The sequence below is a fragment of the Salmo salar genome, chromosome 13 (assembly GCF_965601325.2).
Source record: "Salmo salar chromosome 13, fSalSal1, whole genome shotgun sequence".
Taxonomy (NCBI): Eukaryota; Metazoa; Chordata; class Actinopteri; order Salmoniformes; family Salmonidae; genus Salmo; species Salmo salar.
The window spans coordinates 34,581,892-34,609,876 of record NC_138303.1 but is presented as its reverse complement, the minus strand read 5'-3'; the positions used below and the strand labels follow the sequence as shown (position 1 = coordinate 34,609,876).

Genomic DNA, 27,985 nt, shown 5'->3' with positions numbered 1-27,985 from the left:
AATCGTACCGTTTCCTTTAGCCAGTTTTGCAGGTAAAAAAATTGAAGTGCAGCGAAGTAAACTTTGACCCCAAAATATGTTTAAATATAATTAATTTACAAGTATTAACTGCACCAAAGCAAGCAAGCTAGCTAACAAGCATGGTAAACACAGCTTTGCGACGCAGGATAATGACGTAGCTACAGGGAAAAGTGACGCTTGTGTGACAGCCAGCTAGGACAGTCTTCATTCAGTTTCAGTGCTGTATCTCGAAAGGAATTCGTCTCAGATGTCCGTCACAAAATATTTACTAACAAAGGTAAGCTAATTTGAAGCTTACTTTGTTAGGTTACTCTTGCTTTGGCATTTAAGCATTCCATTAGATAGCTATCTTTCTGTCTATCTAACGTTAACGTTACCTTTAGCAAGGATGGCCAGGCAAAGTTCTGTTTTGGGGTGACTAGCAAAGGACCAAAGTTAGGCCTATAAGATGAACATTTAGGTAACTGAAAGATATACCTCTAAGCTATTATTCTGATAGTCAAAATAATTTTAATGCATTGAGCATGCCTACTGCTAAACAGCATCCCACTACTGCATCCCAAAACAGTTTATGATCAGATGACCAATATCATCATTCTCTCTTTCAGTGAGTGACATCTATCTTCAAAGAATGGACCATCAGATTGACGACCCAAAGCTTGCTTTTGCTTACCTCCGTCCAGCCTGTGTGCTCCTGACTCGTGAGCCCACGGTGGGCAATGTGGAAACCCTGAGCACACAGCTGAGGCATGTAAATCATGGAACTCTGCAGCAGCTGCAGGACTATGTCCTTTTTCCTCTCCGCTTCATCCTGAAAATCCCTGGCCCCACGCGGGATGGCTTGATCCAAGCTGTGGCCGAGGCCATGGGATATGTCCTGGAGAACACCTGTGTACGGAGCTGGGAGACGCTGAGGGACCTTCTCTCAGAGCTCTGCCTCTGCCTCTGCTCCCCCACGGACCCAGGGAAGCCAGCACCTACCTCAGAGGAGCTGAGAGCTGCAGTACTGAGGTGCCTGGACGCTCTGCTCCATGCAGCCTATGGTGACGTGGTCTTCAAGCTGTTTGAGCCCATCATGCTGCCTGGCCTTGGGGCTGCTATCTCCCTGCTGCTGGCACTGGGAGAGCAGGAGAAGTCCCGCACCGTGCAGGCTGCTGCTCTGAAATGCCTGCAGGCCCTGACCCTCCAGTGTGACTGTTCTATGGACCATGTGTTGGTGGGTCAGAAGGAGAGGCGTATCCTAGGCAGCACCATGGCTTCTTTCTTACCTGGGATCACCATCGCTGTGAGCCGTGTGATCACTGGCGATATGAGACATGGACATGCTGTCACAGTTAGGGCCATTAAGGTGTGGTTCAAGACAGTGGGATTGGTGATGGCTGACGACCAGCTTCAGAACACAGGGACTGGGGAGAGACAGCTGTGGGAACTGGGGAGAGTATGGGAGCTGGTAGTGCAGAGAACTCCGGACTGGGTGCGAAACACATCTGGGAGGCTGGCCTTACTTTTAAAAAAGATAATCTCCTGCACCTCAGCTCATCAGCACTGGAGAGTGAGGCTTGAGATGGTGAACTTCTCAGACCACCTCCTGGCCAACTGTAACTCCTCCCTGGGTGAGTGTGTGGGCCCCCTCCTGGAGGCTCTGGTGGGGGCTGTGAACGATGAGGAGCCCACTGTGAGGGAGAGGTGTGAGGCTGCCCTGAGGGAGGTGGCAGAGAGGCATCAGAGCTCAGATAGTAACAACCAAGCCTTTACTGACGTGCTGTCAGAGAACCTCCACTCCCTGGCCACCTCGCTGCCGCGCCTCATGAGGACGTCTGATGACCAGCGTAAGGTGTTTGTCCTCAATGTGTTCCTGGGCTACCTCAAAATCCTGGGCCCCAAGGTGATAGTGGTACTCAACTCGGCGGCCCACCTCCAGCGGGTGTCCAAGGCCCTGATGCAGGTGTTGGAGTTAGACGTGATGGACGTACGCATCGTGGAGGAGCGGAGCTCTGCCGTAACTGTGGAGACGGGGCCCAGACCACATGGGGCACATGCTCAGAGGAAGCACTTCCTCTACTTCACAGACGAAAGAATCTTCTCCCTGCTCAAGGAGATCTGCAGGGTGTTAGGTTACTATGGGAACGTCTATCTCCTAGTAGATCACTTCATGGATCTGTACAAGGAGTCGTCGGTCTACAGGAAGCAAGCTGCAATGGTGCTGAATGAGGTGATCACAGGGGCAGCAGGCATCGGTGTGGCAGGAGGCCAGGAGAGGCAGGGAGTGCCCAATCAGGAGGACCTGAAAGCAGTAGTAGAATCCATCATAGAGGAGTACATCTGCCTGAGCCACTGGCACCTGCCAACCCTTATTGGTGAGGAGTCAGACAAAGGGGAACAGGAGCAGCAAACTCAGTTTAGTCTCTTCTCCATATCTAATGAGGTTGAAGGGAAAGGGAATCCCCTCCAGTTGGTCCAAGCAGTCCACAAGAGCTCCACAATCCACGAGCTGAACAGCAACATCTGGCAGATCTGCATTCAATTGGAGGGGATAGGCTGCTTCGCCCAGGCCTTGGGGATGGACTTCCATCTCATTCTGATGACATCACTGTACCCGGTTCTGGAGAAGGCCGGGGATGAAACCCTGTTGATCAGCCAGGCAGCGCTGGATGCCATGTGGGACATCAGCCTGGCCTGTGGATACGCCTCCCTGAAGGAGCTGATCAATGAGAACTCAGATTACCTGCTGAACGACGTGTCTTTGAACCTCCAGAGGCTGGGCGTCCACCCCCACGCCCCCAGGGTCCTCACCGTCATGTTCAGTCACTCCGACCCCAGCCTGCTGCCTCTGGTGGGGGACATAGTCCAGGACGTGCTGCTGGCTCTGGACATGAGCTACGACGAGACGTCCCCTCTGTTCTGCACTGTGCTGCACTCACTTATGAAGGCTCTAGGTAAAGTTTCCACATCGACTTAAATGTTTTCCCTAGTTTATAACATTGTTATCACCATGTCATGGCATGCTTTTGAATTGGAGAACTCAGAGGAAATTGAAACGCAGGACACAAAATGACAACCTTTAGCTAACACAGCCTAAGTAACACAATTTTAATCATGTTGCTTTTCCACTACAGCGAGGTGGTTCCCCTCTAGTGTTGCGGGAACAAGTGACGCTTTGGGAACCAAGAAGGTGTGGCGTGAGCAGGACCAGCTGAATGTGCGGCAGTTTCTCCTGGACTACCACAAACAGAAGGAGCTGGCAGTGGGCATCGGGGCAGAGGAGGAGGGCACAGAGCACCCAGGTTAGTTAGGGCTCTCTCTCTGACTGCCACACTATTCCCCTGAAAACAACATTCTCACATTAATGATGCACAACATTAGCGCTGTGCTTGGTGAAGGTTCTCAACACTACTGTGCCGTGTCAGACCTGAATAAGTTTGACTCGTGCTGTTTTCCTCATAGCTGGGTCTGAGTCATTGCACTGCTTTTTAGGCATCGGGACGATTTTGTGTGGTGTGCTGCTGTGACAGTTAGCCATGTTTAAAAAATGTCAATTGAAAACTGTGCAGCAGAAATCAGAACCCATCAGTGTTATGAGTCACTGGGTTTCTAGCACTGAATTGAAACGTGTATTATTATCATTTTAATTCAGAGCTACCGCCAAGCATGGACTGTGAAGAGGATATGGATGGTCCTGATGTGAAAGTTGAGCTTCCAGCCCACATCACCATAGCTAAAGACGTCATGGAGCGCTGCATTCACCTGCTCTCAGACCCCAGCCTGAGACTCAGACTCAAGGTAGTCCTCTAGATTGTTTTGAATTCTAAGATGCGTAGCTTGAAAACTAAAGACCAGAGAGTTCAATAAAATACAAGCCTCTGCCACATGTTGCTGTCACGTGTGCTCACTATCGCCAATTCTGTGAGTCCTGACCCAGGTTTTTGGTTTGGTTTTTTGCAGGTCCTGGATGTGTTGGAGCTGTGTGTGTGTGTGCTAAGTCAGAAGGAGAATGAGCTACTGCCCATGGCCCACCGCTGCTGGCCTGCCCTGCTGCTCAGACTTACCGCTGATGACCCATTAGCTGTCCTCCGAGCCTTCAGGGTGTCTATTTCACTACTGCTCCCACCTTCACTCAGTTAAATAATAATAATTTCCTGTTTACATAATACATAGTTGATTACATAATTAGGAAAAAGTACACATGGGAATTAATTTGTCAGTCAGGTCCATAAGTATTTGGACAGTGACACAATTTGAATCATTTTGGCTCTGTACGCCACCACAATGGATTTGAAAGGAAACACCCAAGATGTGCTTTAAGTGTAGACTTTCATCTTTAATTTAAGGTTTTGTCAAAATTATTGTATGAACTGTGTAGGAATTACAGCCATTTTTATACATAGCACCCCCCCCAAACTAACATAATCATAAATTAAATTGTGAGCTTTAATATTTGGTTGCAAATCCTTTGCAGTCAATGACTGCCTGAAGTCTGGAACCCATAGACATCACCAGATGCTGGTTTCTTCCCTGGTGAAGCTCTGCCAGGCCTTTACTGCAGCTGTCTTCACTTCCTGCTTGTTCTTGGGGCGTTTTGCCTTCAGTTTCAGGTCAGGTGATTGACTTGGCCGTTGCAGAACATTCCACTTCTTCGTCTTAAAAAATGATTGCGTTGCTTTCGCAGTATGTTCGGGTCATTGTCAATCTGCACTGTGAAGTGCCGTCCAATGAGTTTTGTAGCATTTGGCTGAATCTGAGCAGATAAAATAGCCCTAAACATTTCAGAATTCATCCTGCTGCCTTTGTCACCGTGCTTCACAGATGAGGTGGTATGCTTCGGATCATGTGCAGTTCCTTCCCTTTTCCATTCTCTTCTCTTCCCATCATTCTGGTACAAGTTGATCTTTGTCTCATCTGTCCATAGGATGTTGTTCCTGAACTGTACAGGCTTTTTTAGATGTTTTTTGGCAAACTAATCTGGTCTTCCTGTTTTTGAGGCTTACCAATGGTTTACATTTTGTGGTAAACCCTCTGTATTTACTCTGGTGAAGTGTTATCTTGATTGTTGACTTTGACACAGATAGGCCTACCTCCTGGAGGGTGTCCTTGATCTGGCCAACTGTTGTGAAGGGGTTTTTCTTCACCAGGGAAAGAATTGTTTTCCGTGGTCTTCCGGGACTTTTGGTGTTCCTGAGCTCACCAGTGCGTTCTTTCTTTTTAAGAATGTCCCAAATAGTTGATTTGGCCACACCTAATGTTTTTGCTATCTCTCTGATGGATTTGTTTTGATTTGTCAGCCTAATGATGGCTTGCTTCACTGGCAGTGACAGCTCTTTGGACTTCATATTGAGGGTTAACAGCAACAGATTCCAAATGCCACTCTTGAAATCAACTCTAGGCCTTTTATCTGCTTCCTTTTTTTATTTAAACCAGACAAGTCAGTTAAGAACAAATTCTTATTTACAGTGACGGCCTACACCGGCCAAACCCAGACGACGCTGGGTCAATTGTGCGCCACCCTATGGGACTCCCAATCACGGCCGGTTGTGATACAGCCTGGAGTCGAACCAGGGTGTCTGTAGTGACGCCTCCAGCACTGAGATGCAGTGCCTTAGACCACTGCGCCACTCGGGAACCGCGAGTGTAAATGAACTAATGAGGGAAGAACACAGACCTGCTCATGGAACAGCTGAGAAGCCAATTGTCCAGTTACTTTTGGTCCCTTAAAAAGAGGGCGACCACATATAAAAAGTGCTGTAATTCCTACACCGTTCACCCGATTTGTAATACTCAAATTAAAGCTGAAAGTCTGCACTTTCAGCTCATATTCATTATTTAATTTCAACTCCAATATGCTGTGGTAGACAGCTAAAATAATTAGAACTTGGTCAATGTTCAAATATTTATGGACCTGACTGTATACATATGATTCACCTAGAACAGTTGGTATTTATAATGATGTATTTTCTCTTTAGGTTCTGTGCACATTGGGGGAAACCTGCAGAGATTTCCTGAGGAAGAGGGTGTCTAAAGAGGTGATCCCCAAGCTGACTGCCTGGCTGTCCAAACAGGCGCCAGTTAGTGCCAGGGCTGGCCCAGTCTACAGCCACACCCTGGCCTACAAGTTACAGCTGGCTGTGCTGCAGGGCCTGGGGGCTCTCTGCCTTCATCTGGACCTAGGTAGGCAGGCCACCAACACCCTCCCTTCTTTAGTCTAGGTGACACAGCTTTATTTTCATAATTCTTTAGGGAATGTTAAATCGGTAACGCTTTTTGGCCACTAGGTGTCACTATTGCACTGTTTTGGAATTACACTGGTGTATCTGTAGACTGCATTAAAAGGTGTATGTTCATGTACATTTCCCCAACCAAGCTCCCAAGGGAGACAGACATTGCTGCTGCCTTAGTCAAGGGATATCGAGACACACAAGGCAGGGCCAGCATGACACCCACCATTTGGATACACCTCACCTAGCTGAGCCGATTCATGGTCTTCTCTGTCCTTGGTCTGTGAAGACGCTACCTCCCTTTACATCAGCCCCAGAGGAATACAGCTGAGTCGGTTTAAGTTGAGACACAGAGAGACAGAGGCTGCAGCAGCAGAAATAGTCGAACACACTGGTAAACATCAGCTCCACCTCACCGCTGGGGCATCTCCAGAAAGGCAATTATTGGCCATAGAGAAATTCTCCCAATGTGATACGCTTTTAAGTTTATTTACCCCAATAGAGAAACACCTGGGCTGGCCTCTCCCTCAGTATTTATTTTCTGTGTTCACCTCTTGATTCCACAGAAAAGAGGGGGATAGGTATACTGGGTAAAATAATTCTGAAATAATCCCATTTATCTTTTCAAATATGCACCAATGTTTTCTGACACAACGAGCAGGCTGGTTTTTCACCCGTCTGGGTTGAATTGCCAAATAAGAAAAGCTTTAGCAAGAAGCGAGAAAGCTTATTTTGAAATGAGGTTTGAATGGCGGCCCAGTTAGGAGCTTAGGGAATACGTGTCTGGGGTCGGGGGAATGGGGAGGGGACTACTACAAAGTGATGGAGTTGCCATGGTTATGAAAGGTACTGAGAGTGGGGAGTGGATGTGTGAAATCCGGAGATGGAGGCAGGCTGCTGTGAAATTCCCAGGTCATTTGAGTTTTTTTTTTCCCTCAACACTATCTCTATTTCCTTTTTTCTTTTCCCATTTTTTTCTTTTCCTTCTGGTATATCTGAGTTGTATTTGCAGGGGACTCAGATATGGATGCTGTAACTGAATCCTGCCTGCCCTACCTCAGCTGCAGACAGCCACCCAAACTGCAAGAGGCCTGTCTGAGGTATATTTGTATTGCAATAATAAATCTAGCAGTACAATTAAAAACCCGTTTTTATCTGGTACCATCTCCTTATCATATCTGTATATTGTGATTTATCCCGTATAATTTATGACCTTATGTTTTAGAGTTAGCTTTCTATTATCATTTTATTCAGTTGAATGTGCTATCTCTATTCTGTGCAGTGTCTTCCTCCGCCTAATAGAAGTGGATCCTGATGCCTTCTGGTTGACTCTGAACGAGCTGTACTGTCCCTGCTCCTACAACCCGCCCCACCCTGACCTGAAACCTGTGGAGCTGAGTGGGATGGGCCTCCCGAGGAATGAATACACAGATAATGTCTTGAAACTCCTGGAGGACTTTGGCTTGCCTGAGGACACACAGCCAGCAGGGATCCATATCCAGTGAGCTGCACTGATGAACAGTACCCCAGTCATCCACCCGTCTGTCCCCAAGCAGAGAAAGGAACACTACACTGACGACAGCCTCAGGAGAGCATAGCTTGACCTAGTCTTCCCCGAACCTCTTTTTTTGCAGACTTCTTCCTCTATTTTAACAGTGACTTTGAAACACCAAAATGTTAAGTGCTGATTCTGTTCTGTTGTGTTCGGTAAGGGTGTACATATTCCAATGTGCTCCAAAGGGATGGACAAAAGACCAGTATTTTGAATGTAAAGAAAAAAAGAAGTAATTAATAGTCCTCTTTTTAATAAACAATTATATATTTTTTTTTTATTATAACAGAAATGTATTTTTCCTGACCTCTTTGTTGTAACTGCTTAGCCTTTCATCCAAGTAGCTGTAGCAATCTATGCCATAATTGAACTTTTCTACCGTAAGTAGAATTTCATTTGCCTGCAATCCCGTCTTTTTAAAAATGTAATTAAATTATTTTTTTTATTTCACCTTTATTTAACCAGGTAGGCCAGTTGAGAACAAGTTCTCATTTACAGCTGCGACCTGGCCAAGATAAAGCAAAGCAGTGCGACAAAAACAACAACACAGTTACACATGGGATAAAGAAAAGTACAGTCGTTAACACAATAGAAAAATCTATATACAGTGTGTGCAAATGGAGTAAATAGGCAATAAATAGGCAGTAGTAGCGAAGTAATTACAATTTAGCAAAAAAACACAAGTGATAGATGTGCAGATGATGATGTGCATGTAGAAATACTGGTGTGCAAAAAAAAGTTAATAAAAACAATATGGGGATGGGCTATTTACAGATGGGTTATGTACAACTGCAGCGATTGGTAAGCTGCTCAGGTAGCTGATGCTTAAAGTTAGTGAGGGAGATATAAGTCTCCAACTTCAGCGATTTTTGCAATTCGTTCCAGTCATTGGCAGCAGAGAACTGGAAGGAAAGGCGGCCAATGAAGTGTTGGCTTTGGGGATGACCAGTGAGATATACCTGCTGGAGCGCGTGCTATGGGTGGGTGTTGCTATGGTGACCAGTGAGCTGAGATAAGACGGAGCTTTACCTAGCAAACACTTATAGATGACCTGAGCCAGTGGGTTTGGCGATTAATATCTAGCGAGGTCAAGCCGACGAGAGCATACAGGTCGCAGTGGTGGGTGGTATATGGGGCTTTGGTGACAAAACGGATGGCACTGTGATAGACTGCATCCAGTTTGCTGAGTAGAGTGTTGGAGGCTATTTTGTAAATGACATCTCCGAAGTCGAGGATTGGTAGGATGGTCAGTTTTACGAGGGTATGTTTGGCAGCATGAGTGAAGGAGGCTTTGTTGAGAAATAGGAAGCTGATTCTAGATTTAATTTTGGAATGGAGATGCTTAATGTGAGTCTGGAAGGATAGTTTACAGTCTAGCCAGACATTTGTAGTTGTCCACATATTCTAAGTCAGAACCGTCCAGAGTAGTGATGCTAGTCGGGCGGGCGGGTGCGGGCAGCGATCGTTTGAAAAGCATGCATTTAGTTTTACTAGCGTTTAAGAGCAGTTAGAGGCCATGGAAGGAGTGTTGTATGGCATTGAAGCTCGTTTGGAGGTTTGTTAACACAGTGTCCAAAGAAGGGCCAGATGTATACAGAATGGTGTCGTCTGCGTAGAGGCGGATCAAGGAAACACCCGCAGAAAGAGCGACATCGTTGATGTATACAGAGAAAAGAGTCGGCCCTAGAATTGAGCCCTGTGGTACCCCCATAGAGACTGCCAGAGGTCCGGACAACAGGCCCACCGATTTGACACACTGAACTCTATCTAAGAAGTAGTTGGTGAACCTGGCGAGGCAGTCATTTGAGAAACCAAGGCTGTTGAGTATGCCAATAAGAATACTGTGATTGACAGAGTCGAAAGCCTTGGCCAGGTCGATGAAGACGGCTGCACAGTACTGTCTTTTATCGATGGCGGTTATGATATCGTTTAGTACCTTGAGCGTGGCTGAGGTGCACCCGTGACCAGCTCGGAAACCGGATTGCACAGCGGAGAAGGTACGGTGGGATTCGAAATGGTCAGTGATCTGTTTGTTAACTTGGCGTTCGAAGACTTTAGAATGGCAGGGCAGGATGGATATAGGTCTGTAACAGTTTGCGTCTAGAGTGTCACCCCCCTTGACAGTGATGCGGGGTGGTCGTTTGACCGCGGACCCATAACGAATGCAGGCAATGAGGCAGTGATCAATGAGATCCTGATTTGAAAACAGCAGAGGTGTATTTGGAGGGCAAGTTGGTCAGGATAATATCTATGAGGGTGCCCATGTTTGCGGATTTAGGGTTGTACCTTGTGGGTTCCTTGATAATTTGTATGAGATTGAGGGCATCTAGCTTAGATTGTAGGTCGTTCGGGGTGTTAAGCATATCCCAGTTTAGGTCACCTAACAGAACGACTTCAGCTTCACATCTTGGTTCCATTTTTCCTTTGATAACCAGAGGTCATGGTCATTCCACACAAACCTCCCGTTGATTCACACAAAACAGATCCGCTACTTGCTGCACAAACGCCTGATTGAAAGTCCTAGCGTGATTTTGATTACAACTTGAAGTCCACTGAGGGTTGAAGTGTAGGTTAGAGCCCTGGCTTGTTTGTCAGGTCTTGTTAAGACTGAGGGGTCTGGAAGCCTCTCCGTGACATAATGAATGTGCGTGCCGGGGAGACAGGAACAGGTTTGCCACATGTGCTTTGCGTTGGCGAGGGAGTGCTTTATCTCCACCATACTTTGCTATTTATCCAGCTGCCAACGCTGACAATAGCGCCATTACTCATCAGCCATGGAGGCCCTGCCTGGCAGCCCATACAGACACAGCCAGGGACGGGATGAAGCGATTTCCCTACAACCAGTCTTGATAATTTCATGCAGCAAGGGTTCATATTCTGTTAATCATCAAATCATCTGACAGTCTGATTAGGCAGGTACTGTTTGGCACACCTTAGAGTAATGCAGTTCAGAGATTACATACTGTAAGACTCAATTTGTTGATTACTCAGGATGCATGGGTGTGAGGAAGGAGACTGGCAAGAGGAAATTTATGACTGCCTTATGAGTTGACTGTGATGGAGTATTCTGGCTTTGAATAATAATGTCTCTACAATGGCAGCATACAAATCAGTGTGTGTTAGCATATAAATAATTGCAAGGTCAGATGCTGACTTTTCATGATGAATGTAATACAAACATATTTTCCATCATCAACGTCTCAAGCCCATACATACTAGAGGTCCTAAATAATGAAGTTACTCTGAAGGCAGTTTGCATTCAAGTCACAATAAATAGGTAAATAAGTTCATGTACAATTTATTTAATTTGATAAAGGCATACATTTAGTGCGAGACCAACAACCTAGAAGAAATTCTAAAATATACATTTTTATAATGATTTCTTACAAAACATTAAAGCAAAGTTAAGAGCTAGAAACAGTTCCTTTATCCATATCTTTCACAATGCCACATTCAGTCTGTAGGGTAAGCACAAAACACCATAAACAGGTTTTATTTGATAAACATTGGTTTAGCTCTGGTTGACTGGAAATCATACTTAAGAGGAAATTCTTCCACAAACAAAGCAGCTTTAGTGACCAAATTATATTTCTCCATGAAGTTACCCATAGAGAGACAGCAAATGAACTGCTCAGAAAAATAAACAAATGTTCTCTATCTTACTTTGGCTAGATCAAATGCAACATAGAAACGAAGAGTAACTTAAGATATTAACAAACCAAAATGAATTAACAAAGCAACAAGTTAACTGTCCAACTTAAAACTATTTCCTCATGGATGGTTGAAAAACATTCTAAGAAAACATGATGAACATGCACTCACATTGTCATTTTATACAGTAATCTATAGAGTGTGGACCATCTAGAGTAGGGGTGTCAAACATACAGCCCGGATCCGGCCCGCAAGGTGGTCCAGTCCGGCCTGCGGTGGTTTTAAAGATCTTACTTTTTTTGGGGGGGGGGGGGACAAACTCAATATACTTTAAAATGACTAAAACCAAATCAAACTGTGTAGAAATTATAATGGATCTACATTCATACAGTTTCTTGACTGGGTCCAGCTCGCTGATAACCACAGAAATAAAAGCTAGAGAGTCAGGGAGCGTTGTAAATTCCCAAAACTATGGATAGAGGTCTGTTTTTAGCTAATTTTGACGGCGAGGAAATATAACCAATTTTCAGTGCTGCCCTCTGGACCTCGTTGAAAATGGAATGCGGTCCCCGGGGAAAAATGACTTTGACACCCCTGATCTAGAGGGTTGTGATATAGAAAGAGGGGGCTGGGACTGGGAGTGGAGCTGAGGTGTTTTTGGTGGGACATTGTTGTGTTAGGGCAGTGTAAGGGGAGATGAGAGAGGCCAAGGTATAGGACTAGGGTGGCACCAGAGTCCATTTGGTGTGTGCATGTTGGGCAGGGGTATGCAGCAGGGGAAGCGGTGTGTACAGAGACTTTAGTTTAATCATGTATGTTACAGCTGGGGTGGTTGAATCAAAAGTCTCTACACACTGTGGTCCTCCAGGACTTGACTTGCCCATCTGGGGTGTAGGACAAGGTTGGAGCTTGGAGCTGAGGCCCGGAGCAGGTTAGGGAGGTTATGGGTGAGCTGTGAGGCCTAGAGGACAGCTGTCAGTGCAGTCAGTAGCGCTGTCATCCTCAACAGACCTCTTCCTCAGCTCCCTGCCAGTGCCTGTTGGTTTGTGGTGGCTGTGGTGGGCTGCTGGCGAGTGCTTGCCATGCTCCGGCTGGTGGCCGCTGCCTGCCAGAACCTTGGTGTCCTTGGTTTGGAAGTTGGCCCCGTGGTGGCGCAGTGCCGGGTTATGGTTGCTCTCTGGCTCCACCTGCAGATAGGCCCTCACCTTGTGGTGGCGGGCATTGCTATCAGTGTCGCTGAAGTCAATCACGCGGCACTCGTACGTGCCCTCGTCAGACGGCTTCACGTTGGACAGACGCAACTTGTGGGAGATGTTGCTCCCAGCAACCTTTACCACCTGCAATAGACAAAGAAAATATATTGGTCTATTATTTCCAAGAGTGAAATGATACATTTGGATTACTGACAGGAAATTACATTTACATTTTAGTAATTTAGCAGACACTCTTATCCAGAGCAACTTACAGTAGTGAATGCATACATTTCATACATTTTTTCTTTATTTTTATTTTTTTATATTTTTTTGTACTGGCCCCCTGTGGGAATCGAACCCACCACCCTGGCGTTGCACACACCATGCTTTACCAACTGAGCCACAGGGAAGGCCAATATGCTCACTTCAACCCTAATTTGCCAGCCAGATACATTTCTCCTTCCACTCTGAAGATTCTAAGTGTCTATATCTGTTGTTAATAATTTTCCTAGAAAACAAACATCCTTGTGCATCCCCACCACTTCCCCCTCTGTCCCTGCATCGTGTGTGTGTGTGTGTGTGTGTGTGTGTGAGAGAGAGAGAGAGAGAGAGAGACAGCCAAGCTGTCTGATCCGAATGAGGCTGGCAGCCGGCTCTGTAATGAGATGCTAGCTGCGTTGCCACAGATGCACCACAGTACACACTTACAGAGCAGATGCCCCTCCTCCTCCCCAAGCCCTGTACTGCTGGCAGCCCCACCGAGCCCAGTCAGGAGCACAGCCACCCGGCCACTGCACTAAACAAAGCCGCCTGGTAACCAAACAGATTGAGTGGGGATGTGAGGAGGCACACACACAAATTACATGTACACACACAGTCAGACCTTCGTTCCCATGTTGCAGAGAGATCTGTTCCATTTGTTCGCTAAAACAAATGAGGAGTTGCTCTGGGCCTGCATACATACAGAACATGCCTTTACTTGTTAAGGGTCTAATAGTTCAGTGGCTTATAAAACCTGTAGAAAATATATTTTTTGTGTCAGATCTTAGATAACACGAAGTGATCACATACTGTGGGAAAGTCAATGGTTGTGACACACCAGGTTATAAATACAGTTTTCTATATATCAGCTTCCTCCCACACAGGTAGTGTAGCCAAGGCTGATGATTAGTCTGTGGTTGTGTATCTCTGTTATCAGCCCAGAGTCCTCTAAGCTCAGAGAGAAAATCACACAATCACATTCAGCCTTGAGAATAAAACCAATAAAACTGACCAAAATAATTTTGGTGGAGTATAGTTAGTAGGTCTGCATGGTTTAGTATAATCTCAGCATCTTTGATTTTACATCAATAGAATATGAAAATGATCTGGTTGATGCCATCAGCTGTATTTGTGGGGAAACATGAAAGGCTAATATCCATCCATGTCTGCTGGAACCAATGACTCTGGGCTGGAACCCTCCGTACCGTTTTACCGGCTGAGCGACTCCGTACCGTTTTACCGGCTGAGCGACTCCGTACCGTTTTACCGGCTGAGCGACTCCGTACCGTTTTACCGGCTGAGCGACTCCGTACCGTTTTACCAGCTGAGCGACTCCGTACCGGTTTACCGGCTGAGCGACTCCGTACCGTTTTACCGGCTGAGCGACTCCGTACCGTTTTACCGGCTGAGTGATGGCCCAGTGGTGTCCTCCTTTACACCACAGCTGTTGGTTTCATTATGGCTAGTCAGCAGCAGCTAGCCAGCCAACAGGGACATTAACCAGTGAGGAAACCTCAGATCAGAGATAGGCTTCATCTTCTCCTGGAGACAAGAGAGTAGAGGGACACGCACAGCAAGCTGAAGAACCGCTATGCGAGCACAGAACTAGCTGTTAACAAATCATTACCCTCAGCCAGGCTGGTGGCATAAAGGCACTACCAGGGCGGATGAGCTATCAAAAGTTCTACTGACTCCCCAATCATTCTCCAGCAAGGAGCACACAGTCTCTCCTTTTTTAATCCTTGTGTTGTCTTAAGGGTAAAAAATGACCTGCCACTATGTTTAACAGCAGAGAAACCCCCCTAAATTATATATTTTTCAACTTGAAATGTGACGACTTTTCCTAGAGTGACCCCAACATTAGAAAAAGTGAAACATTGCCTTTGTTCATATTTCCATGAAAGCTGTACTTCACCAGGGTACAAGATTGTCTTAGGGTCATTTTTGACCCGGCAGTTATAAAATTATTTACACACCACAAAAACCAGAAAGACACACACACACACGCACACGCACACACGTACGCATGCACGCAGGCACACACACACAAAAAATGATAAATTGAGATTGTGTGTGCTACTGATTGAACTCAGCCAGCAGCTCCTGAAGAGGAAGATCACTATGGTTGGTACAGTTAGAAAGAACAAGCCTGAGCTCCCCCCTGCACTCCTCGCAACAAGGGGGAGAGAGGCCTTCTCATCAAAGTTTGCCTTCACCCCCACCACCCCTCAAGTTTCTTACCTCCCAAAGAGGAACAAGAATGTGGTCCTCCTGAGCACACTGCACAAAACCTCTGAGATCAGTGATCATGAGGACAGGAAGCCAGCCATCATCCTGGACTACAACCACAACAAAGGAGGCGTGGACAACCTGGACAAGGTGATTGGAACTTACAGCTGCAGGAGTATGACTGCCTGCTGGCCCCTGGTCATCTTCCATAACATCATTGATGTGTCCTCATACAATGCCTTCGTGATATGGAACAACATCAACCCTACCTGGATGCCTGATAAGCGGAACAAGAGGAGGGTGTTCCTGGAGCAGCTGGGAAAGGCACTTGTAACCCCACACATTCAAAGAAGGAAGTGCCTCTCCCGCAGAACAGCCTCGGCAGTGCTTGTGAAAGCTGTACAGGGGGCTGAATCTTGTCCTGATCCACATGAGGCTGCAGCTGGGGCAGGCAAGAGGAGACAATGCCAATTCTGCCCCCAAAGAAGCACTGTAAAACAAATACTATGTGCTACACATGTGAGAAATACATCTGCAAAGTCCATGCACACACACTTGCATACTGTCCTACATGTGCTAATTAGAGTTGATTGATTTATGTTCTTCACGTTTTTGTTACGTATCTATTATCTTATTTTATTCTTATTTATTGTTGTTGTTTATACACCTTGTGGGTGGGGGCAATGGTTCAAAAAATGGGAGAAGACTAGTATTTTGTAGTTGAATTCCTCATTGTACAATATAAGAATATATCACTATGTTGCCAAAAAATGTCAAGACTGTTATTGTTTCCCTTCAATAAAATGCATTCCAAACTACTTTCTGCACATTTCTGCTACTTTCTTAGGCTATACAAGTGCTATCTCTTGCTAAAAAATGTATGTTTACACCTATACAGTACCTTTAGCAATAATAATAATAATAATAATAATAAACCTCTACTTTAGTAAAGAAAACAATTATGACAGGTGTGTTGTAATACAAATGAGTGGTGTCACAGATTAAATGCAGTCTTTCTGCATTGTGAAGAGGGAAAACCCAGATATTCACAAAGTTTGTGATGAATGACAGGTTGTTTCTTCATGCAAAATAGATTTGGGGTTTAAAATTAAATTAAGCTGCTTTATTTTAGGGGTTTAGTGAAGGCGGGTCATTGTTTACCCTTAGGACAAGGGGAGTATACAGAATGTTAAGACTACACAAGGGTTAAATTAAGACATCAGAGCGCACTGCAGTCGTGAAGTTGGGCGCAGTCATGCTTTAATGAGAGAAGACAAGAAGACATCACACCATCTTACTGCAGCCTCAGTCTTTCTATAGAACTGAAACACATAACTGTAGCAGAAGTAAGTGAAGAGTTTATTTCCAAAACGCTATAAATACATTTTTAGAAATCTTGGTAAATGAGCTTTTATTGTTTATAGGACTTATGAAAGAGATTGGTGTGTTTTTTCTCTCACAATCTAATCATGGCATTGGGTTTGTTCACTATATAATCATCCATGATTTACCAAATTATATTTTGAAAGGAAGCAACATTTTTTAAGCACGTTTTCTTTTCAGTCTCTTCCATCTCCACTGAATGATGTTAGCTGTAAGGATTTCTTTCCTGATAATAATAATCTAAAATTAAGAAATATACAGAAAGTCCCGTCTGAAGGCCAATTTACAGAGGAGGAATTTCTTGAGGCAATTAAATTCTTTCAGTGTGTAAAAACACCAGGGCTTGACAGTATACCAGTAGAGGTATATCAGACCTTTTTTGATGAACTCAAAGATCCATTATTAGCATGTTTTAACTACTTCTATAAAAATGGTAGACTATCAGGTCTACCATTTTATCAGGCAAGAATGTCTGATTTCAATACTACTGAAACAGGACCCACAAGGTATGTATAAAGATCAAGTCCATTTAAAAAACTGGAGACCTCTTACACCACAATGTTGTGATGCCAAAATCCTGGCGAAATGCATAGCACATAGAATTAAAAAGGTTTTACCAGATATTTCTTACATGGACGATATATTGGAGATAATATACGAAAATATCTTGAAACAATAGAACATTACGAAACATCATAGATACCAGGCCTGGTCTGCATAGCAGATTTTGAAAATGATTTTGATAAAGTACGACTAGAAATTATATATAAATGCCTGGACTATTTTAATTTTGGTGAATCTCTTATACAATGGGTTAAAGTAATGTCCAGGCATCTGCTATGCAGACCAGGCCTGGTATCTATGATGTTTCATAATGTTCTTTTGCCAGACTACGGTTTGCAACTGCACATGGGGACAAAGATCGTACTTTTTGGAGAAATGTCCTCTGGTCTGATGAAACAAAAATAGAACTTTGGCCATCGTTATGTTTGGAGGAAAAGGGGGGACGCTTGCAAGTCGAAGAACACCATCCCAACCATGAAGCACGGGGGTGGCAGCATCATGTTGTGGGGGTGCTTTGCTGCAGGTGCACTTCACAAAATAGATGGCATCATGAGGAAGGAATATTATGTGGATATATTGCGGCAACATCTCAAGACATCAGTCAGGAAGTTAAAGCTTGGTCGCAAATGGGTCTTTCAAATGGACAATGACCCCAAGCATTCTTCCAAAGTTGTGGCAAAATGGCTTAAGGACAACAAAGTCAAGGTGTTGGAGAGGCCATCACAAAGCCCTGACCTCAATCCTATAGAACATTTGTGGGCAGAACTGAAAAAGCATGTGCGAGCAAGGAGGCCTACAAACCTGACTCAGTTACACCAGCTCTGTCAGGAGGAATGGGCCAAAATTCACCCAACTTATTGTGGGAAGCTTGTGGAAGGCTACCCGAAACGTTTGACCCAAGTTTAAAGGCAATGCTACCAAATACTAATTGAGTGTATGTAAACTTCTGACCCACTGGGAATGTGATGAAAGAAATAAAAGCTGAAATAAATCATTCTGTCTATTCTCTGACTTTTCACATTCTTAAAATAAAGTGGTGATCCTAACTGACCTAAGACAGGGAATATTTAATTAATTGAAAATGAAATTCTGTTTAAAGTATCGCCCTTTCTTAAACAAGCCATACAAAGCTGGTTACAATTTACATTTTATCCTCCAGAAAAGAGAACACATATTACAACAAATATTATGGTTAAACTCAAATATACTGATTGATAAAAAAAACATTGTTTATGGAAGAAAATGTAATTTTTTTAATATTATATTTATTAACGATAATATGGTTAGGAATGCTGGAGTTATGTCACATATGCAACTATCAAAAATATACGGGAATGTTTGCTCAATCCAAAATTACAACCAACTGATTGAAACATTACCGCAAAAATGGAGGAGGCAAGTGGAAGAGGGAGAATGTAGGAAACTTGCTTGTCTGCCATATATTAAATATAAAAATGGTCTGAAAAGGATTGGCATAAATAGAAAAATATACAATTTTTATTTGAGGACAAAAATGTTAGCAGCTGTGCCATACAGGTTGCAAAATAGATTTTAGATGTACCGATTCCATGGCACATGGTATATGAACTGATACAAAAACAACAGTTTATTCAACAATTTAACAGAATGCTATATATATACGGGGCATACAACAATCTCAGCTCTGCAGATTTTGCTGCAAAGAGATATAATCATTCAGGGGCGCAACTTTCACTGCGCACTGGGGGAACATTCTGAAATTGCATTTTTGTCCCCTCAGTTGTATAATTGCAATGTGATACAAAACGTGGCACCTGTGTGCTTTAGGACCATGTGGACGCCTCAGAGCGGTCGGGTAGGCTGTTTTCTGGTTTTGGCCGGCTGGATTTAGGACCACATGCGGACAGGTTGTGTGAAGGCAAAGCTTCTGAAAGGCTGATGAATAGGACCAGCACGGGAGAGTTGATCAGAGGCCGCTGCGGTCTGTGTTGCGTTTTTTTCTCCGAGTTGTTTCAACAGAAGTACATTTGATGATGTACCATTGAACCATTAGCTAGAGCTAGCCAAAAGTTGGCTAACGTTATCTAACTAGCTAGCTCACTAACTATAGCTATTATTTTTGCCTCAATCACACTAGACCTGAATCAAACGATGAAACAGCGGAAAAACGATTGAAATTATATTCTGACGTTTTTTCAGAATAATGTGAGTTTTATTAGTCAGTACAGCAATGTAATGTTAATCATTTGTCAGTTTCCCTAGCTAATTCCCTACATTTTACACTGACATGGTATTAACAGCTCTACAGGCTTCACTGTCATGGCGCACAATCAGTACACAACACTATGCTCAACATGTCTTAATTATTATTTATTTTTTTCACCTTTATTTAACCAGGTAGGCCAGTTGAGAACAAGTTCTCATTTTCAACTGCGATCTGGCAAAGATAAGGCAAAGCAGTGCAACAAAAAACAACAACACAGAGTTTACGTGTGGGATAAACAAAAGTACAGTCAATAACACAATAGAAAAATCTATATACAGTGTGTGCAAATGGAGTAAGGAGGTAAGGCAATAAATAGGCCACAGTCGCAAAGTAATTACAATCTAGCAAATTAACACTGGAGTGATAGATGTGCAGGTGATGATATGCAAGTAAAAATACTGGTGTGCAAAAGAGCAAACAAAAGTAAATAAAAACAATATGGGGATGAGATAGGTAGATGGATGGGCTATTTATAGATGGGCTGTGTGTAAGGGCTGTCGTCGCAAGAAAACCAAGATGCAGCGGAGGTTGTGGATTCATTATGAATATTTAATAAAATGAACCACTATAAACAAAACATAAAACAGCAACGATAGCAAACAGTCCTGTCTGGTCAAAAACGAACGAGACAGAAAACAATCACCCACAAAACCCAAAGGAAAAATAGGCTACTTATGTGTGACTCCCAATCAGCAACAACGAACTTCAGCTGTGCCTGATTGGGAGCCACACACGGCCCAAAACAAAGAAATACAAAAACATAGTAAAATGAACATAGAACGCCCACCCAATGTAACACCCTGGCCTAACCAAAAATAAAGAACAAAAACCCCTCTCTATGGCCAGGGCATTACACTGTGTACAGCTGCAGCGATCAGTAAGCTGCTCAGATAGCTGATGCTTGAAGTTAGTGAGGGAGATATAAGTCTCCAACTTCAGTGATTTTGCAATTCGTTCCAGTCATTGGCAGCAGAGAACTGGAGGGAAAGGCGGCCAAAGAGGTGATGGCTTTGGGGAAGACCAGTGAGATATACCTGCTGGAATGCATGCTACAGGTGGGTGTTGCTATGGTGACCAGTGAGCTGAGATTTTGTAAATGACATTGCCGAAGTCGAGGATTGGTAGGATAGTCAGTTTTAGGGTATGTTTGGCAGCGTGAGTGAAGGAGGCTTTATTGCGAAATAGAAAGCCGATTCTAGATTTAATTTTGAATTGGAGATGCTTAATATGAGCCTGGAAGGAGAGTTTACAGTCTAGCCAGACACCTAGGTATGTGTAGTTGTCCACATATTCTAAGTCAGAACCGTCCAGAGTAGGGATGCTAGTCGGGCGGGTGAGTGCGGGCAGCGATCGGTTGAAGAGCAGTTGGAGGCCATGGAAGGAGAGTTGTATGGCATTGAAGCTCGTTTGGAGGTTTGTTAACACAGTGTCCAAAGAAGGGCCAGATGTATACAGAATGGTGTCGTCTGTGTAGAGGTGGATCAAGGAATCACCCACAGCAAGAGCGACATCGTTGATATATACAGAGAAAACAGTAGGTCCGAGAATTGAACCCTGTGGTAACCCCATAGAGACTGCCAGAGGTCCAGACAACAGGCCCTCCGATTTGACACACTGAACTCTATCTGAGAAGTTGTTGGTGAACCAGGCGAGGCAGTCATTTGAGAAACCAAGCCTGTTGATTCTTCCGATAAGAATACTGTGATTGACAGAGTCGAAAGCCTTGGCCAGGTCGATGAATACGGCTGCACAGTACTGTCTTTTATCGATGGCGGTTATGATATAATTTAGTACCTTGAGTGTGGCTGAGGTGCATTTGTGACCAGCTCGGAAACCGGATTGCACAGCAGAGAAGTTACAGTGGGATTCGAAATGGACAGTGATTTGTTTATTAACTTGGCTTTCGAAGACTTTAGAAAGGGCAGGGCAGGATGGATATAGGTCTGTAACAGTTTGGGTCTAGAGTGTCACCCCCTTTTGAAGAGGGGGATGACCGCGGCAGCTTTCCAATCTTTATGAATCTTGGACGATATGAAAGAGAGGTTGAACAGACTAGTAATAGGGGTTGCAACAATGGCGGCCGATCATTTTAGAAAGAGAGGGTCCAGATTGTCTAGCCCAGCTGATTTGTACGGTTCCAGGTTTTGCAGCTCTTTCAGAACATCAGCTATCTGGATTTGGGTGAAGGAAAAGCTGGGGAGGCTTAGGCAAGTAGCTGCGGGAGGTACGGAGCTGTTGGCCGGGGTTGGGGTAGCCAGGAGTAAAGCATGGCCAGCCGTAGAGAAATGTGATTATCGTGAATTTATCGGTGGTGACAGTGTTTCCTAGCCTCAGTGCAGTGGGCAGCTGGGAGGAGGTGCTCTTATTCTCCATGGACTTTACAGTGTCCCAAAACTTTTTGGAGTTAGAGATACAGGATGCAAATTTCTGTTTGACAAAGCTAGCCTTTGCTTTCCTAACTGACTGTGTGTATTGGTTCCTGACTTCCCTGAAGAGTTGCATATTGCGGGGGCTATTCGATGCTAATGCAGTACGCCACAGGATGTTTTTGTGCTGGTCGAGGGCAGTCAGGTCTGGAGTGAACCAAGGGCTATATCTGTTCTTAGTTCTACATTTTTTTAAAGGGGCATGCTTATTTAAGATGGTGAGGACTTTTAAAGAACAACCAGGCATCCTCTACTGACGGGATGAGGTCAATATCCTTCCAGGATACCCGGGCCAGGTTGATTAGAAAGGCCTGCCCGTAGAAGTGTTTAGGGAGCGTTTGACAGTGATGAGGGGTGGTCGTTTGACTGCGGACCCATAACGGATGCAGGCAATGAGGCAGTGATCGCTGAGATCCTGATTGAAAACAGCAGAGGTGTATTTGGAGGGCAAGTTGGTCAGGATAATATCTATGAGGGTGCCCATGTTTACAGATTTAGGGTTGTACCTGGTGGGTACCTTGTTAATTTGTGTGAGATTGAGGGCATCTAGCTTAGATTGTAGGACGGCTGGGGTGTTAAGCATATCCCAGTTTAGGTCACCTAACAGAATGAAATCTGAAGATTGATGGGGGGCAATCAATTCATATATGGTGACCAGGGCACAGCTGGGGGCTGAGGGGGGTCTATAACAGGCGGCAACATTGAGAGACTTACTTCTGGAGAGATTAATTAAAAAAAATTGAAGCTCGAACTATTTGGGAATAGACCTGGAAAGTATGACAGAACTTTGCAGGCTATCTCTGCAGTAGATTGCAACTCCTCCCCCTTTGGCAGTTCTATCTTGACAGAAAATGTTGTAGTTGGGGATGGAAATTTCAGAATTTTTGGTGGCCTTCCTAAGCCAGGATTCAGACATGGCAAGGACATCAGGGTTGGCTGAGTGTGCTAAAGCAGTGAGTAAAACAAACTTAGGGAGGAGGCTTCTGATGTTAACATGCATGAAACCAAGGCTTTTACAGTTACAGAAGTCAACAAATGAGAGCGCCTGGGGACACACAGGGACTGGCTTAACCTCTACATCACCCGAGGAACAGAGGAGGAGTAGGATGAGGGTACGGCTAAAGGCTATCAGAACTGGTCGTCTAGTATGTTGGGAACAGAGAATAAAAGGAGCAGATTTCCGGGCATGGTAGGATAGATTCAGGGCATAATGTACAGACATGGGTATGGTAGGATGTGAGTACAGTGCAGGTAAACCTAGCCACTGAGCGACGATAAGAGAGGTTTCATCTCTGGAGGCACTAGTTATGCTAGGTGAGGTCGCCGCATGTGTGGGAGGTGGGACAAAAGAGCTGTCTAAGGCATGTTGAGCGGGACTAGGGGCTCCGCAGTAAAATAAAACAATGATAACTACCCTAAACAGCAGTATACAAGGCATATTGACAGAGAGAGACATAAAGCGAGGCATTAAGCAATCACAGGTGTTGATTGGGAGAGCTAGTTAAGACAACAACGGATAAGACAACAACAGCTAATCAGCTAAGACAACAACAACAACAGGTAAAATGGTGATGAATGGGCAGAGAGGGTCAGTTAACTACACACAGGGCCTGAGTTCGAGGCTGGGGCCGACAGATAAACAAAATAAATAAAATGGAGTACCGTGATTAATGAACAGTCCAGCAGGCATCAGCTATGTAGCCAAGTGATCATAGGGTCCAGTGAATAGCAATTGATGAAACAGGGAAGCCGCTAGGTAGTCGTTACTACGCTAGCCGGGAGATGCGCCTGGCTCGAGGCTAACTGGTGCTAGCTTCGGGAAAAGGGCTTAACCGACATCCGGCAAAGGCCGGTTGAGGGCACATCGGACAGAATTACGTTGGCAGACCAGTCGTGATGGATCGGCGGGGCTCCGTGTCGACAAAGGGTCCAGGCCAAATTGGCAAAAGAGGTATTGTAGCTGGAGTAATTTAATTTGCTAGCCGAGAGATGCACCTGGCCCGAGGCTAACTGGTGCTAGCTTCGGGACAAGAGCGTTAGCCACCATAGCCACTCCGGTGTGCCCGGTGCAAAGGTCCAGAGCTTACAGCAGGAATCTGGTGATGTAGTGTCGTCTAGTCGTGTTGGTGAAGAGTCCGGGAGGCATCAGCTGGGTAGCCGAGTGATCATAGGGTCCACTGAGCAGGCTGGGAGATGGGCTTGGCTCAAGGCTAGCTTCGGGGCTGGGCCACTCTGTAGCAGCTAGCAAGCTGCGATGATCCGGAGTAATGGTCCAGAGCTTACGGCAGGAATCCGGTGATGTAGTGGAGAAAAGCAGTCCAATATGCTCAGGGTTGATATCGGGCTGTGCAGACTGGCAGGTATTATCCAGGCTAAAAGCGTCTGGTTTCTGAGCTAAAGGTAAAGGCTGCTAGCAGTGGCTAGCAATTACTAAATAGCTAGTAGCTAATTAGCTGGTTAGCTGCTGATGGCTAGCTGCTGATGGAGGTTCTAGCTATAAGGTCTAAAAATAGCAGATCCGGATCACATTGGGTGAGGCGCGTTGCCGGAAGGTATATTTAATTTAAAAATGGAAAAAGAGATTGAAATATATACAAAAAAATACGAAAAAAATGTAAAACTTACACGGGACAACAACAAACACATCCGCACTGCTACGCCATCTTGGAATTGCAGGATCAGATGGTGACAGGTGTTCCAGCAGGGTCAGACAGCCAGGGAAGACCAGTCTACAGAGCTCAGGTGAATTTTGCACTATATTATAACAACCAGTGAAAGGATACAATGTTCCACCTTGAGTTGATGGGTAGGCTACAGTCTGGGATCTGGGAGTGATGGTCATTTCAATTATTGAACCATTGATTCTATTCTTGGATAATACTAATGTATAAATGTACACCAAGGTAATTCTTTGTCATGCCTCATCTGAGCAGGATCAGATGATGACAGGGGTCTCAGCAGGGTCAGATGGTGACAGGGGTCTCAGCAGGATCAGATGGTAACAGGGGTCTCAGCAGGGTCAGGCAGCCAGGGGAGACCAGTCTGTGACGGAGCTGTGGTGAACTTTTGCAGATACAACCCTTTATTCTTTCTGTGCAGCAAACACTGGACAAGGAAGAAGCTTCAAAGATTGAAACTATTTTAAGGCAGTCTGACAAACCTCTAAAGTTGATTTCCAAACTGTATCAAGGGTTGATGGAGGCTTTTCCCGATGACACAAAACATGTAACACAAAAATATGAGGAAGACCTGCGAGACGCTATTGATGATGATGAATGGATACAGATATGTTAGAATGCCCAGTCATGTTCATATAATCTCAGACATAAATTACTGCAGTTTAAGACCATCCATAGAACGTACTATATATGCCAGTTAAACTGAATATCATGCACACAGAAATGTAATTCCTCTGCTGGAGGTGTAAAACACAAAAGGGGACATATTTGCATATGTTATGGTCTTGTGAAGGCTGGCTGAATTCTGGCAAAGAGTATGTTATATTATCTCAGCATTCTCTCCATTTTTGTTTCCTTGGAAATGTTGATACTGAAGACTGTTATCAGAAGAAACTGTGTAACTTAGCATTTATAGCGGCTAAGAAATGCTTTGCCATTAATTGGAAGGTTGGTTATCCTCCCACAATGTCACAATGGATGGCAAAAATGTCAAGTTAAGTATCACTAGACTTGATTCATTACAAGATTAAAGGTATACTGTGGAACTTTCATAAGGTCTGTATTCTTGAAAAAAAGCTGACATTCAGCTTCCACAGCCCCCAATAAATGTCAATACTTATTGCATTGTTTCTTTGGTAATGAGGCCTCTATTGGACACTAGATTGCCAACAACACAAATACAAAAGTGCAAAAGAGAAGCCAGACAGGCAGGAAATATAACATATAATGCAGCAAGCAAAGACTCACACTTATTTTGGTAGCATCCTTTGACATCTCATCCTGGGGTACAACCTGTAGGAAAGAGATTTCAAAGAATAAGAAACTTTGGAAATACTTGTATTTCTTTATTTTATTCCCCACTGCCTTACATCGATGATGAGTCCACTTACAGGTAATTTAACCAAAGAGCAGAACATAGATAATGGGCCTAATAATGCCTACTTTACAGGTAATTGCATCCAAAATGTACAGCTGTACTCAAAATTCCGTACGGTATGTGGAGATTTTTTATTTATTTATTTCACCTTTATTTTTCCAGGTAGGCTAGTTGAGAACAAGTTCTCATTTGCAACTGCGACCTGGCCAAGATAAAGTGTAGCAATTCGACACATACAACAACACAGAGTTACACATGGAATAAACAAAACATACAGTCAATAATACAGTAGAACAAAAGAAAACAAAAAGTCTATATACAGTGAGTGCAAATGAGGTAAGTTAAGACAATAAATAGGCCATGGTGACGAAGTAATTACAATATAGCAATTAAATACTGGAATGATAGAGGTGCAGAAGATGAATGTGCAAGTAGAGATACTGGGGTGCAAAGGAGCGGGATAAATAAATAAATACAGTATGGGGATGATGTAGGTAGATAGATGGGCTATATACAGATGGGCTATGTACAGGTGCAGTGATCTGTGAGCTACTCTGACAGCTGGTGCTTAAAGCTAGTGAGGGAGATATGAGTCTCCAGCTTCAGAGATTTTTGCAGTTCGTTCCAGTCATTGGCAGCAGAGAACTGGAAGGAAAGACGACTAAAGGAGGAATTGGCGGTGACCAGTGAGATATACCTGCAGGAGCGCGTGTTACGGGTGGGTGCTGCTATCGTGACCAGTGAGCTGAGATAAGGCGGTGCTTTACCTAACAGAGACTTGTAGATAACCTGTAACCAGTGGGTTTGGCGACGAGTATGAAGCGAGGGCCAACCAACGAGAGCGTACAGGTCGCAATGGTGGGTAGTGTATGGGGCTTTGGTGACAAAACGGATGGCACTGTGATAGACTGCATCCAGTTTGTTGAGTAGAGTGTTGGAGGCTATTTTATAGATGACATCACTGAAGTCAAGGATTGGTAGGGTGGTCAGTTTTACGAGGGTGTGTTTGGCACCATGAGTGAAGGATGCTTTGTTGCGATATAGGAAGCCTATTCTAGATGTAATTTTGGATTGAAGATGCTTAATGTGAGCCTGGAAAGAGAGTTTACAGTCTAACCAGACACCCAGGTATTTGTTGTTGTCCACGTATTCTAAGTCAGAGCCGTCCAGAGTAGTGATGCTGGACGGGCGAACAGGTGCGGGTAGTGATCGATTGAAGAGCATGCATTTAGTTTTACCTGCGTTTAAGAGCAGTTGGAGGCCACGGAAGGAGAGTTGTATGGCATTGAAGCTCGTCTGGAGGTTAGTTAACACAGTGTCCAAAGAGGGGCCAGAAGTATACAGAATGGTGTCGTCTGCATAGAGGTGGATCAGAGAATCACCAGCAGCAAGAGCAACATCATTGATGTATACAGAGAAGAGAGTCGGCCTGAGAATTGAACCCTGTGGCACCCCCATAGAGACTGCCAGAGGTCCGGACAACAGGCCCTCCGATTTGACACACTAAACTCTATCAGAGAAGTAGTTGGTAAACCAGGCGGGGCAATCATTTGAGAAACCAAGGCTATCGAGTCTGCCAATAAGAATGTGGTGATTGACAGAGTCGAAAGCCTTGGCCCGGTCGATGATGACGGCTGCACAGTAATGTCTCTTATCGATGGCGGTTATGATGTCGTTTAGTACCTTGAGCGTGGCTGAGGTGCACCCATAACCAGCTCTGAAATCAGATTGCATAGCGGAGAAGGTACAGTGGGATTCGAAATGGTCGGTAATCTGTTTGTTAACTTGGCTTTCGAAGACCTTAGAAAGACAGGGTAGGATAGATATTGGTCTGTAGCAGTTTGGGTCTAGAGTGTCACCCCCTTTGAAGAGGGGGATGACCGCGGCAACTTTCCAATCTTTGGGAATCTCAGACGATACGAAAGAGAGGTTAAACAGGCTAGTAATAGGGGTTGCAACAATTTAGGCAGATAATTTTAGAAAGAGAGGGTCCAGATTGTCTAGCCTGGCTGATTTGTAGGGGTCCAGATTTTGCAGCTCTTTCAGGACATCAGCTATCTGGATTTGGGTGAAGGAGAAATGGTGGGGGCTTTGGCGGGTTGCTGTGGAGGGTGCCGGGCAGTTGACCGGGGTAGGGGTAGCCAGGTGGAAAGCATGGCCAGCTGTAGAGAAATGCTTATTGAAATTCACAATTA

At 44.6% G+C, this 27,985-nt stretch overlaps 2 protein-coding genes across 2 annotated transcripts in view; one reads left to right on the top strand and one right to left on the bottom strand.

The window, feature by feature from the left end:
* Positions 1-40: 40 nt before the first annotated feature.
* Positions 41-11,746, top strand: LOC106566905 (TELO2-interacting protein 1 homolog). Its single transcript, XM_014135479.3, has 8 exons — positions 41-298; positions 630-2,957; positions 3,138-3,305; positions 3,656-3,801; positions 3,964-4,104; positions 5,979-6,183; positions 7,243-7,330; positions 7,513-11,746. The coding sequence occupies exons 2-8, from the start codon at positions 653-655 to the stop codon at positions 7,733-7,735; spliced, it is 3,276 nt and encodes a 1,091-aa protein (XP_013990954.2). The 5' UTR covers positions 41-298; positions 630-652; the 3' UTR covers positions 7,736-11,746.
* The window catches only part of LOC106566903 (V-set and transmembrane domain-containing protein 2-like protein), a 37,383-nt gene continuing 20,462 nt past the window's right edge, over positions 11,065-27,985 (bottom strand). Inside the window, exons 3-4 of the mRNA XM_014135475.3 lie at positions 25,661-25,705; positions 11,065-12,770 (exon numbers count right to left, since the gene is read on the bottom strand). Coding sequence (XP_013990950.1) covers positions 12,375-12,770; positions 25,661-25,705 — 441 coding nt within the window. The 3' untranslated portion in view covers positions 11,065-12,374. The remainder of the gene's footprint in view (positions 12,771-25,660; positions 25,706-27,985) is intronic.